The sequence below is a fragment of the Orycteropus afer genome, unplaced genomic scaffold, assembly GCF_000298275.1.
Source record: "Orycteropus afer afer isolate SDZICR_OR568_19922 unplaced genomic scaffold, OryAfe1.0 scaffold00327, whole genome shotgun sequence".
Classification (NCBI taxonomy): Eukaryota; Metazoa; Chordata; class Mammalia; order Tubulidentata; family Orycteropodidae; genus Orycteropus; species Orycteropus afer.
In genome coordinates, this window is record NW_006921914.1 from 3,381,971 (window position 1) to 3,396,112 (window position 14,142).

The 14,142-nt window shown below is 47.6% G+C and overlaps 1 protein-coding gene across 1 annotated transcript; it reads left to right on the plus strand.

Moving 5' to 3' along the window:
* Positions 1-6,083: 6,083 nt before the first annotated feature.
* Positions 6,084-12,647, plus strand: ARMCX4 (armadillo repeat containing X-linked 4). Its single transcript, XM_007952197.1, has 2 exons — positions 6,084-10,561; positions 10,715-12,647. The coding sequence occupies exons 1-2, from the start codon at positions 6,084-6,086 to the stop codon at positions 12,645-12,647; spliced, it is 6,411 nt and encodes a 2,136-aa protein (XP_007950388.1).
* Positions 12,648-14,142: the final 1,495 nt, after the last annotated feature.

A 14,142-nucleotide genomic window follows, 5' to 3' on the forward strand; every position in this document is an offset into this window, starting at 1 on the left:
AGCACTTTGATATGCTTTTTAAAACTTTACCAGAGATTTCAATTTTTATGTAATCAATTTATTAATCTTTTCCTTTAGTGGGTAAAATAAGTTTGTTTGCAACTGAATTCTGAAAAGCCATCAGTAAGTTTCTTTGGTATCAAGGGCTCCCTGCCTCGCCTCAGGGAAGGGCCTTCCCCATACCACCGCCCCTCACAGGGGCAACTTCCTGCTGGGGTGTCATATTTCAGTGTTCTAAGAAAGAAGATGCCTGGAGGGTCTATATTTAGAGTATGACTCTGGGCAGGGACAGGAGGATGTTTGGGGACTAAATTCTGCATACATACACTGTCCTTGAGTTCTGGGGTTATTCTGAGGGGCTTGTACAGTGGTGCAGTGAAATTGGAACAGAAGACGGGAAATGAAAGGAACTCTTCCTCCTGGTGACTGCTTGGTGTCCTGTACACTGTCCTGTTTCTGTTGGGAAAATGACACGGACACGCAAAGGGTCTTGCAGTGATTCACAGTCACCCACAGCCTCTCACCATCTTCTCTATTGGAAAGTGCCAAACATTAAACAAACAAACAAGTGCTGTGGAGTCAATTCCAACTCATGGCAATCCCACGTGGTTCACAGTAGAACTGCAAGCCATAGGATTATCAATGGCTGTAATCTTCCTGAACTAAGTGTAGTGGCTTTGGATGGATTTGAACCACCAGCATTTCATTTAGTAATTGTGTGCAAACTGTTTGCAATACTCAGGGGCTTGTTAGCTGCCCGTGAAATCAATTTCAACTTGTAGTGACTCTGTGTGACAGAGTAGAACTGCCCCCATAGGTTTTTCTTGGCTGTAATATTTACAGGAGCAGTTTGCTAAATTTACTCCCAAGGAGCCACTGGGTGAGTTAGACCGTTAGCAGCCAAATGATTACCGTTTTGCCACCAGGGATCCTTACTTAGGGACCCAGCCACTGCTACAGTATATGAGAGACTGACACTGTAGGTATTGCACCAATGATCTGTGAGAGTTCAAATTAGCACTTTGACATGTTTTTTTTTTTTTAAAAAAAACTTTACCAGAGATTTAAATTTTTATGTAATCAATTTATTAATCTTTTCCTTTGGTGGATAACATAAGTTTGTTTGCAATTGAATTCTGAAAAGCCACTGAGGAAGGTTCTGTAGTATTATGGGCTCCAAGCTCTGGTAGCATAGTGCCTAAGGCACTTGACTGTTAACCAGAAGGCTGGCGGTTCAAACCCACCAGCCACTCCTCAGAAGGAAGATGGGGCAATCTTCTTCTGTAGTGATAACTGCCTCGGAAACCCAAGGAGGGGTTGCTATGAGTTGGGGCCGACTCCATGGCACATAACAACAACAACAACAATAGCTGGCCTCAGGACAATAGCTGGCCTCAGGAAGGGCCTCCCTACACTGGGAATGTCATGATAGGAAGAAAATTCCACCTGCTAAGCCTCATTTCCTTCCATGGGAAAGCAGTTGGCTCTTTCATGGGAGTAATGAGAATGATTTCATCACTTGCTATGGAAAATTGAAATAAAGCCCCTTGAATGGAAAGCAGGTTATTCTGTGAAGTCACTAGTTTGTAAGGCACTGGATTAATCAGGAATTGGGGCTTCATTAAATCATTCAGGAGTCATCTATGAAGTTTTAAGATACCTGAGAGGAGACTATAAACTCATCCAGAACTTCAGAAGTTTGTAGATTACTTGTATAAAATGGCCCAAATTTGGAAATTGAGGACAACTTTGTATTTAAAGCATCAGAAACTGCTTTAAAACAGACTGTTTTGAAATAGCTTATAGTAATAAACAAAACAAAACAAATCCACTGCCATCAGGTAGATTCTGACTCATAGCAACCTCCACTGGGTTTCCAAGGCTGTAAATCCTTACCGAAGCAGATTGCCTCATCTTCCTCTAGTGGAGCAGCTGGTGAGTTTGAACCTCCAGTCTTCCGACTTGCAGTCAATGTCTTAGGCACTGCACCACCAGAGCTCCTTAGAGTAATACCTTATAGTACTTAGAAAATTACTGTGAAATAGCTTATAGTAATTAGAAAATGCTTTTGAATGTAGCACAAATGAATGAGTCTTGTTATTTTCACAACCTGAATTAATTTTTTAAAATGTCAAATAGAAATAGAAGTGGCTTTGCTGCACTTCCGATTACAGAAACAATGAATGCATGGTAATATAAAAAGAAAAAAAAAAAAAAGGTGTGTGTCTGGGAGGATATAACCAAAAGGAAAGTTAAACCTCAATTTGCGCGTTCTACACCCCCTTCCCCAGCCCATTTTGGTGTAGACCAGTGGACTGAGGAAGTGGAGGTTGTGTAGGGAGGGTGGGAAGCATAGGTTTTATAGCCTAAGAGAAAAAGAGAGGATTCCTCAAAGAAGCAGAAAAGCCCAAGGCCTGTGGAGGAGGGTATGGGGCCCCAGACTCTCCCTGGTAACCAGAGAAGCGCAAAGTCCATTTGCACGGCAGCACGGTGAAACCACTTGTGGGCCCTGGGATCCGAGAGGATTGAGATGAGAGACAGGTAGTGCGCACAGGGACACTGCACACAGAAAGGGGGGTGTCCGTGTGTGTGTATGTGGCAGGGTGGGGGGTTGGAGGGGTCCTACCTCACTGCCCGCCCCCTGGGGGGGGGGGGGGGGAAGGGCAAGCTTGAAGATGACGCGCGGCTCTCACGTGACCGGGAGCTGCAGAGCGACGCAGCTTTTAGTGCAGTCGTCACTCGCGTCTGGGTACCAGGTCCCCGCTGCCTGGCTCACGGCGGGCTGGCATCGGGCCCGGGCAAAGCGCAGCAGGTAAGGCCCCGGGCTGGCGCACCTCACTGAGTCGCAGTCACCCGCTGAGGTTTGTATGGGGATGGGAGAGGGCAATGCGGGCTCAAAGTGGAGAACCCTTAGCCTGGGATTCTCCCTACACCCCAGCACTGCTCCCACCCCCCACCAATGTGTGTGCAAGGAAACCAGGAGCTATGACTGGGCCAATAGTGGACGGAGTGCCTGCAGAGGGAAATACAGGTATTAAGATGCCCATCCTTTTCTTTGATTCTAATCACTCACTGCACATGTCTATTCCACCTCCTGCCCATTGCAGGGGAAGGAATGCGCCATGGTGGCATTTACAGAGAAAATGGTGGGCCATAGTGATTGGACAGCGGGGATGGTGGAGGTAGTTTCTCTGAGTGGGGGGAGGGATGTTTGGGCTCTGAATCCTGGATGCTGGTCCAATAACCCAGTGCCTTTACTCTTTACTGTCTGTGCACAGCAGTTTGGTGTGGCCCCTTTTGTGACCAGGCAAGGGAAGAAGGAGAGGAGAAAACTGCCCAGTATCTGTGGAGGTTAGTGTGAGCAGGAGTTTCAATATAAATTCTATTTGACAGGGTTTTAGATGCCACTCTGTGGTTGGGATATGCAATGAGGCTAGCTAGGGAACTTTTCTTAGACTGCCTTTGCTGACTATCTTATCTAGTGTTGCCACAACAGAAATACCACAAGTGGATGGATTTAACAAACATTTATTTGCTCACAGTTTAGGAGGCTAGAAGTCTGAATTCAGGGTACTGGCTCTAGGGGAAAGCTTTCCTTCTCTCTGTTGGCTCTGGGGGAAGGTCTTTGTCTCCTCCTTTCAACATCTGTGGGCCCAGCTTTCCTTGGAGATCTACACGTGTCTTGACTTCAATTTTCCCCTGGGTCTAGGCGATTCTCAGCGAAGGGACTCTGGGTCCAAAGGATGTGCTCCACTCCCAGTTCTTCTTTCTGGGCAGTAGTCATGTCCCCCTTTCTCTTCTGGCTTCTTTCTCCTTTGATCTCTTCTAAGATAAAAGGTGATGCAGGCCACACCCCAGGGAAACTCCCTTTACTTAGGATCAGGGCTGTGACCTGAGTAAAGGCGTTTCATCCCACCCTAATCTCCTTAATTAATTGGCTAACCACATCATGGGGGATGATTGCATCATTACGGAATTGCCAAATTACATCATGACATAACTGCCAAACCACTTAGAATCATGGCCCAGCCAAGTTGACATATATTTTTTAGGGCACACAGTTGAAGCCATGACAGTGACCAAGCTTAGGATTTTTAATTTAGGTATATGTTGATGATCAATAAAAACAACAAACTTTTCTATGGATGCTTTTATTTGCAATTCAGACAAGAAAAACCAGTTGTTGTATCATATGATACTACTATTTTTTGTGTATCTTTGTGATGGAGGAGGTAGTGATTTTACTGAAGCAAAAGCCTTCCCCTACATCTTATCTCCTCTACTGCCAGAGACTCCTGGAAATGATGGGATTAAGGGGAGCAGATGGCAAGCAGCTCTCATTATAGGGCATGGGATGGGGAGACCTACATCTCTCCCACAATCCTCCGGTTTTTCAGATACCCTCACTTACCTGACTGTCTTGATGAAGGAAGTCGTGGTCTTTTTGGGGAAAGGCCTGGAACCCTACAGGTGATTTTCAACCATTTGCCTTTGTTTTTCCCCTTTTACTTTTTTTGCCTCCCTTTACAACTCTGCCCGTTTCAGTGCTGGGGAAGACCCAGGTTCTGCCTGCCAGGGAAATGGATTTCTGAATCAAGAAAGGCAGGTATGGGAACCCATGTCTTTCATGCTAGGTTGTCACACACACTCAATATCCACACTCTTTTTTTCTTTGTGTTCCTAGGTCTCCGCATAGGCCTACAGTAAAGTGTTTACCACTAGAAACAAGAGAAAGACGGGGAGACTGGCTTGGAGATATGGAGGTTAGTGTGAAGGTGGTCAGTGTCTAGGGGACAAGAGAGGGTGGGCATAACAGGTGGCTGAGACTTTAGAGTGTCTCATAGGAGGCATTTCTGCCTTTCCTACATTCTGCCAGATTTCCACAGTACTGTGACACCCTCCCCCTGTTTATTCTGGTGCAAGAACTAGCGGGACTACTGGAGTAAAGGTTGGCTGGAGTGAGACTGAAAGGAGATTTGAGAGGGGAGCCGCAAGATAGGATATATTAGCTAACTGGATCTGGGCTCTGGAAAGGCAGGTTTGGGGGTCAGGGACCAGGGTGGTTGTCTGTTTTACCAAGGACTCAGTCTTCATTACCCCCTGTTTATTTATTGGTCCTTAGATCTGGCTGTAGGTCTTCCATAGGGATTGGCACCACTGGAAGCAAAGAAACAAGAGGAAATTATCCCAAATCAGTTTAGACTGGTAAGAGGGTAGGGACTGCCTGTGCAGACCTATGGGTGGGTTGGTGGAGACCACTGTGCATCTAGTAAGGATCAGTGTCCAGTCTGGAGATTTTTCTGCCTCTCCTTTTCCCAGAAATGCTTTCCACCACCCCTATAACCTACCCCAACCCTAATTCTCACCTTTGTTTTGGTACATAGAAAGAGTGTGATAGCACTTGGAGGAGTGGGGTGAAATGAGGTGAGAAGAGAGGTAGTTTACTAATAATATGCCTATCCTATCAAGAACAAAATCTCTACTCCTATCTGTTCTTCTGTTCTGTCTGCCTGTCTCTAAGTCTAAAGATCTTAATAATTTATAGATCTACTTCAAGTTGTATCATCAATCAAGAGAAAGAAAAGGAGGGGACTGCCTCAGATCATTAAAGGTTGGTATGAGGACGGGGAATTATGGGAGTGATGACCAGAGTAGGTCCAGTAAAAATCAAGGTTTGGAGGCTTCTCAGTTTCCCACTCAAAGCCAGCTCTCCCACCATCCTGCCCACTGTTTATTTGGTGTAGGGAAATGTGCATGGAAACACCTTGGGGGAAAATTGTTGGGAACTGGAGAACATGAAGAGAGGGTGAAATAAGAGGGTTGGAGAGAAATTTTGCTAATCATCCACTTCTCCCACCAAATAAATTATTTCTTTTTCCTGTCTCTCTGTGTATCTGTATGATGCAACAGAATTAGAAGAGAAAATTTAGTCCCATTTCCTTCCCCATTCCTAGGTCCACCTCCAGTGTCAGCTGTAGTGGCCTTTGAGTGGCTGAAGACCTATGCCCAGACCTACCATCTTCTTTTCTCAGCCTGAGTGAGCACTCTCTGCATCTTGTTCGTGCCTTCATAGGGGTGATTACATGGGCCGCATTCAGGAAGTGGGCTGGGTGACTGCAGGACTGGTGATCTGGGCTGGCACCTGTTACTACATTTACAGATTAACCAAGGGAAGAGCCCAGAGTGTGAGGAGGTTGACCAGAAATGGGTCCAGAGTCAAGATGGAGCCTGTGGTTGAGGTACAGAACCAGACTTTGGCCATGAGTGACACCATGGCTATGGTAGAGATTGAGACTATACCCAAGGCCAAGATTGGAGCAGGAACTGGAGCAAGAGGGGAGACTAGGGCTGAAGTAGCCCTAGTCACTGCTAAAGTCAGACCCAAGGCCAACTCCCAGGCCAAGGCAATGACTGAGGCAGAGGCCAAGGCAGAAGCAGAGCCTAAATCTGAGGCCAAAGCAGCTGTTGGAACAGTAGTGAAGACAGAGGCAATGACTCTGACTGGGGCCAAGGCCAAAGCCAGGGAAATTTCCAAGAAAGAGGCAATGACTCAAACTGAAGTAGAAGCTGAGAGAGTAGTAAAGAAAGAGGCAATGACCCAGACCAAGGCTAAAGCTTGGGCACTGGCTGCCAGGGCAGAGGCCAAGAAAGAAGCAATGACCCAGACCAAAGCTGACACTTGTACATTGGTTTTAAAAGAGACAGATGTTAAAAGAGTAATGGTGACACAGACTGAGGTCTTGGCAGTGACCAAGGAAATAGCCAAGATGGGAGCCTTGAACAAGATTGGAGATGTGGCTGAAACCAAAGCAAGAACCATGGAAGAGACTATGAGTGTAACCAAGGCTCAATCTGAGGGCAGGCCTGGTGCCACAGTTGAGGCTAAGGGAGACCTTAATGTCATGTCTTGGGTAGTGGCTAGAGTGGACATGAGGTCTTGTGCACAGTCTCAGGCTGTGGACAAGATCCAAGTTGAGGCTACGTCTGGTGCCAAGGTTGATGACAGGGGAAATATCAATGTTATATCTAGGGCAATGGCTGGAGTTGACATGAAAGCTGCTGTTCAGCCTCAAGCTGTTGGTGGTACTCAGGCTGAGGCCATGCTTGATGCCATGGTTAAAGCTAGAGGCAAACCCAAGGCTGCATCTAAATCTGGGACCAGGGCAAACCTGAAGGCCAGTGCCCAGGCTGAGACCTTGCCTGATGCCAGGGTTAAGGCTAGAGGCAATCCCAATACCATGGCTAAGGCAGAGGCTGAGATAGACATATCCTGTAAACAGCCTCAGCCTTTGGCTAATGGCCAGGCTGATGCCTTGTCTGATGGCAGAACTAAAGCTAGGGCCAATACTAGTACCACGTCTAATGAAGGAGCTGGGACAGACATGAAGACACAGCCCCAGGCTACAACTAAGAGCCAGGTTGAGGGTTTATCTAATGCTAAACGTAAGGCTAAGGGCAAAGCCAATGGCAAGTGTAAGGCAAAAGTTGGGGCAGACATGAAAGCCTTTGCACAGCTTCAGGCTGGGAACAAAACCCAGCCTGAGGCTGCATCTGATTTTAGGGTTGATGGCAGGGGAGATCCTAATGCCATTTCTAGGGTAGGGGCTAAGACAGCCAGTTCCCAGGCTGAGGACTTGCCTAATGGTGGGAATAAGACCAAGGGCAATTGCAGTGTTGCGTCCAAGGCAGAGACTGGGGAAGGCAAAAGGGACTCTGCACAGCCTCAGACTGTGACCAGTTCCCAGGCTGACACCTTGCCTGGTGGCAAGAAAAAGGCCAGGGGCAAACACACTGCAGTGTCTAAGGCAGAGGCTGGGGCAGATACAAGGGACTCTGTCCAGCCTCAGACTGTGGCCACTTGCCAAGTGGAGGCCTTGTCTGGTGCCAGAAATAAGGCCGGGAGTAATGCCAATGTCGTGTCTAAGGCAGAGGCTGGGACAGATACAAGGGACTCTGTCCAGCCTCAGACTGTGGCCAGTTCCCAGGTTGAAGCCTTGCCTGGTGGCAGGAATAAGGCCAGGGGCAATCCTAATGCTGCGTCTAAGGCAGAGGCTGGGGCAGATACAAGGGACTCTGTCCAGCCTCTGACTGTGGCCAGTTCCCAAGTGGAGGCCTTATCTGGTGCCAGGAGTAAGGTCAGGGGCAATTCCAATGCTGTGTCTAAGGCAGAGGCCAAGGCTAATACAAAGGACTTCGTCCAGCCTCACACTGTGACTAATTCCCAGATCGAAGCCTTGACTGGTGCCAGAAATAAGGTCAGGGGCAATCCCAATGCTCTGTCTAAGGTGGGGGTTGGGGCAGATACAAGAGACTCTGCCCAACCTCAGACTGTGGCCAGTTCCCAGGCTGAGCTCTTGCCTGGTGCAAGGGACAAGGTTATGCCCAGGTCTGAGGCAGAAGTCACAGCAGATGTTGAGGTCTGTGCAAATCCTGAGGCTGAGTCCATGCCAGTTTCTGAGAGTGAGGTTGGGGCAGGCATTCAGGCCCACAGAAAAACTCACCATAAGGTCCACCACTGTTACTGGAATGGGATTGGTATTGAGGATTGGATTGCTGCTGAGCGGTGGGTCAAATTTAGGTTTCAGGCAAGGGATGGATACTGGGAGAATAGCATGTCCTGGGCTGAGGATGAGAATGAAGTCAGTATTGAGTCTTGGAGTGGGGCTAATGATGAGGCTGGTATTAATAGGTCCTGGGCTGGTGCTGGGGCTAGGGCTGAAAATGAGGTTAGTATTGAATCCTGGGCTGGAGCTGGGAACCAGATCAGTGAAGGTTCCTGGGTCATTGAGTCTGGGAACAAGGCCAATGGTGGGCCCTGGGCTGAGGATCAGGCCAGTGAAAGGTCCTGGTCTGAGATAAAGGCCAGTGGGAGTTCCTGGTCTGGGGCTGGGAATAAGGCTGCTGGAGAGCTCTGGACTGGTACTGAGGATCAGACCAGTGGGGAGTCTTGGGCTGGGAAAAAGGCCATTAGAGCATCCTGGACTGGGGCTGAAAACCAGGCAAGTGGGGGTTCCTGGGTTGGGGCTGAGGATCATGCTGGTGGTGAGTCCAAGCCTATATTTGAGGATAAGACCAGTGGAGTAGGATCCTGGGCTAGGGCTGGTGGCCAGGATGGTGGAGAACACAAGTTGGGGCCAGAGGACCAGTCTAGGGGTGAGTCCTGGTTTGAGGCTGAAGAACAGGCCAATGGAAGGTCCTGGGATGGGGCTGGGATTGAGTCTAGTGAAGGGTCCTGGGCTAAGGCTGAGGACCAAGCCAGTGGAAAGTACTTTTCTGAATCTGGGGACCACGCTGGTGAAGGGTCCAGGCTGGTGCCCAAGGACCAGTCCAATGGATGGTTCTGTGCTTGTACTGGAAATCAGGCCAGTAGAGCAGAATCCTGGGCTGGAACTGGTGGCCAGGCTAGTGGAGGATCCATGCTGGGGCCAGAAGACCAGTCCAGGGATGGATCCTGGGCTGTCACTGGGAACCAGGTCAGTGGAGAATCCTGGGTTGGGGCAGAGGATCAGGATGGTAGCTGTTCCAAACCTGTATTTGAGGATAAGGCCACTGGAAGAGGGTCTTGGACTGGGTCTAGGCCTGTTAATGGGGCTGGTAGAGGGTCTAGACTGGGGCCTGAAGATCAGGCCAGTGGAGGGTCTTGGACTAAGGCTGAGGACCAAGCTAGTGGAAGGTACTTGTCTGAGGCTCTAGACCAGTCCAGTGGAGGGTCCTGGGCTTACACTGAGGACCAGGCTGGTGAAGGGTCTAGGCCAGGGCCCTCAGATCAGTCTAGTGGTGAGTCCTGGCCTGGTATAGTGATTCAGGCCACTGGATCCTGGATTGGGGCAGGAGATCAGGATGGTGACTGCTCCAAACCTGAATTTGAGGATCAGGCCAGTGGAGGTGGGTCCTGGGTTGAGTCTAGGCCTGTGAATGGAGTCAGTGGAAGGTTTAGCCTGGGGCCTGAGGACCAGGCCAGTGGGGGGTCTAGTCTGGGGCCTGAGGACCAGGCCAGTGCAAAGTACCTGTCTGAGGCTCTAGGCCAGTCCAGTGGAGGGTCTTGGGCTTACACTGAAGACCAGGCTGGTGAAAGGTCTAAGCCAGGGCCCTCAGACCAGTCTAGTGGTGGATACTGGGCTGGTACATTTAATCAGGCCAAGGGATCCTGGATTAGGGCAAGGGATCAGGCTGGTGACTGCTCCAAACCTGGATTTGAGGATCAGGCCAGTGGAAGTGGATCACGGGCTGGGTCTAGGCCTGGGAATGGAGCCAATGGAGGGTCTAATCTGGGGCCTGAAGATCAGGCCAGTGGAGGGTCTTGGACTAAGGCTGAGGACCAGGCCAGTGGCAGGTACTTGTCTGAGTCTGTAGACCAGTCCAGTGGAGGGTCCTGGGCTTACACTGAGGACCAGGCTGGTGAAGGGTCTAGGTCAGGGCCCATGGACCAGTCTGGTGGTGGGCCCTGGGATGGTATATTAAATCAGGCCAGGGGATCCTGGATCGGGACAAGAGACCAGGCTGGTGACTGCTCCAAACCTGGATCTGAGGATCAGGCCAGTGGAAGTGGATCCTGGGTTGAGTCTAGGCCTAGGAATGGAGCCAGTGGACGGTTTAGGCTGGGGCCTGAGGACCAGGCCAGTGGAGGGTCTTGGACTAGGGCTGAGGACCAGGCTAGTGAAAGATACTTGTCTGAAGCTGTAGACCAGTCCAGTGGAAGGTCCTGTGCTTACAGAGAGGACCAAGTTGGTGAAGGGTCTAGGCCAGGGCCCTCAGACAAGTCTAGTGGTGGATTCTGGGCTGGTACATTTAATCAGGCCAAGGGATCCTGGATTAGAGCAAGGGATCAGGCTGGTGACTGCTCCAAACCTAGATTTGAGGATCAGGCCAGTGGAGGTGGATCCTGGGCTGAGTCTAGGCCTGGGAATGGAGCCAGTGCCAGTGAAGGGTATAGTCTGGGACCGGAGGACCAGGCCAGTGGAGGGTCTAGGCTATGGCTTGAAGACCAGGCCAGTGGAGGATCTTGGACTAGAGCTGAGGACCAGGCCAGTGGAGAGTCCCCAGTCAGGGCTGTGGTGAGTGCTAACAAAGGATCCTGGTTTGGAGCTGTAAATGAAACTGGTATAGGGTCTTGGTTCTGGGAAGGGGAAGAAGCCAGTACTGTGTCTGGCCCTGGAGGTAAGGAAGCCAGTGTCAAATCCCAATCAGGGATTGGGAAAGAGACCGTCATTAGTTCCAGGTTTGGGGTTGAGGACAAGACCAGTACTGGGTCCTGGATACAATCTGATGAGGCAGCCTATATGGATTCCTGTGCAGGGGCCAAAGCTGGGGCTGAAGCCAGCATGGAGTCTTGGTTTTGGGATGGAGATGCAACCACTAAAGGGTCTAGTCTTGGGGCTGAGAGAAAGCCTGGCCTAGGGTACTTGAATTTGGCTGGGGATGTAGATGAAGATGAGCTAAGTATAAGGTCCATCCCTGACATTGAGGAGATCAGTTTAAGGTCCATGTTTTGGGCTGAGAGAGAGGACAGTATTGAGTTCAGATCGAAGATTGGGAAATATGTCAAATTTGAGTGTGGGGCTGGAGATAAGGCCAGAATCAAGGATAAGCCTGAGGCTGTTGGTGAAGTTAGTGTAAGATCTTGTTTTGCTGATAATGAAGCCAGAAGCCAAGGCAAATATAAACCCAAGGCTCAAGCCGAAAGGTCAACTGAGTCTAGAGGCATATATTCATCCATGGTTCCTGGGGCAAGAATGGGGTCATGGGCTAGAGCCATGATCTGGACAGAAATGAAGTTTCCATACCAAAATGAGTCCTTCTTCCCACCTGAAGATGAGCTCAGAAAGCAGATCAGGGCTGGGGAGAAGATTCGGCCCTGGGCCTGCCGCTGTAAACGTGAAGCTAATATGGATCCTCGAGAGCTTGAAAAACTCATTTGCATGATTGAGATGACTGAGGATCCTTCCATTCATGAAATAGCCAATAATGCCCTTTTTAATAGCTCTAATTATCCCCATTCCCAAGAAGTAGTTCGTAATGTAGGTAAAATCTCAATTATTGAAAGCTTGCTCAGTAATCCTTACCCTAGTGTTAGGCAGAGGGCATTAAATGCACTAAATAACATCTCAGTGGCTGCTGAAAATCATAGGAAGGTTAAAACATACATAAACCAAGTATGTGAAGACACTGTTACCTATCCTGTGAATTCGAGTGTGCAGCTAGCTGGACTAAGATTGATAAAGCAACTGACTGTTACTAGTGAATATCAGCATATGGTTACAAATTATATTTCAGAATTTCTTCGTTTGTTAACTGTGGGAAGTGGAGAAACTAAAGACCATATTTTGAAAATGCTTTTGAATTTCTCTAAAAATCCATCTATGACAAAAGACTTGCTCATTGCCAATGCACCAACATCACTGATTAACATCTTTAGCAAGAAAGAGACAAAAGAAAATATTCTTAATGCTCTTTCACTATTTGAAAATATAAATTACTATTTTAAAAAAAGAGCAAAAGTATTTACCCAGGACAAGTTCAATAAAAATTCTCTTTACTTCATATTCCAACGACCTAAAGTATGTGCCAAGAAACTTCGAGTCTTAGCAGCAGAATACAATGACCCTGAGGTGAAAGAAAAAGTTGAGTTATTAATAAGCAAACTCTGATTGGCTGTATGGTTCCAAACAAATTTGAATAATATTTTAGTTTTGTACCCTGGAAGCAATGCACATTGTAAATTCCATTGTAACTTCAAAACTGATGGTTTATAGCTGGACCATTTTATGTACACCAAATGAATTCAAAATTGTAATGAAAATATATGTGTTGATTTTTACCTTGCTTGGATTAAGATATTTTTAGTATGCTTCATGAGCAGAAACTGAACTGATTCTACGTAAGATAATTTTTGGTCCTTTGTGTGGACTTATGTTTATACATTTGAGACTTTATTTTTATGTTATCAATAAAGTTGTGGGTTTTAAGCAAAAAAAAAAAAATGACATCGTCTTTGCCTTTGAGTTTATAATCTGTTTGGGAAGATAAGATACATGGAAACAACAAGATGATCATGGCCAGATGCTTTCCGTTGGTGCTTAGAGGAGACAGAAGTTGCTGTGGGCAACAGTGCTCAGGGAAGTTTTACACAAGAGGGGGGCACTTAAGTAAGCTGGCTTGAAGGCTAGGGTAAACAAGGGTCAGAAAGGCATTTCAGGAGAGAGGAGTGATGGGAAGACAACCATGGAAGTGGGAATATGCTTCAGAGAGGAGGCCCGCTTGCCTGGGGTGGAAAGAGTGGGGAAGGGAAGTGAACAGAGGAGTGAACTCTGTGACTAAGGTGTCTGAATTATTACTCCATCCACCCCCAGAAGCCACCAAAGCCTTTTATGACTGTATGAAAGGAAAATGAATGTGACTGGTCTGTGTGAAGGATGGATTGTAGTGGGGTGGGGAGAGTGGTGGCAACTTGGAGATTGGAAAATCAGTTAGGAATATAGCACCATAGTCCACGAAAGAGATGCTAAAAGCATGACATTCCACTGGTGACTGGGGGATGGTAAGGGGAGGATGGATGAGAGAGGCACTTAAGAAGATTAAGTGTTGAAACCTGTTTTAAGGGCATACAGAGAGGGACAATTTTATGATCCAGGGGTTATTTGATAGGAAGATATCCTCTTTCTTGGCCAGCTAGTATTCATGTAGCTGAGTAAGTTAACTACTATATTGAAGCCATAAGAAAATGTAGTCATATAAAGAATAATTTTCAGTACTTAGATTTATAAGGTTGGGTGAGCAAGGCCTTCGTGGGACCATTGAGAGAGATGTTGGGATTCATATAGAAGGTCTGCCTCTCTTCTGCCCCATAGTGTTGGTGAAGATGTGGCAAAAGGGATGCTTTCCAAATGTACTGGTTGGTGGTAGTATACATTGGTACAAGGTCCATTTGGACATGTGTTTCAGAAGCCTTCACGATGTGCACATATTTTGACTCAACTATTCTACTTGTGGAAATTTAGCTTTGGTAAAAAGGTTTGTACAAAATTGTGCATCTTCACATTGTTTTTTTTATTATTATTGTGATTTGGGTGAAGATTTACAGAGCAAATTCACTTTCCATACAGCAGTTCACATATACTTTGTCTCATGTCATTGACAACAGTT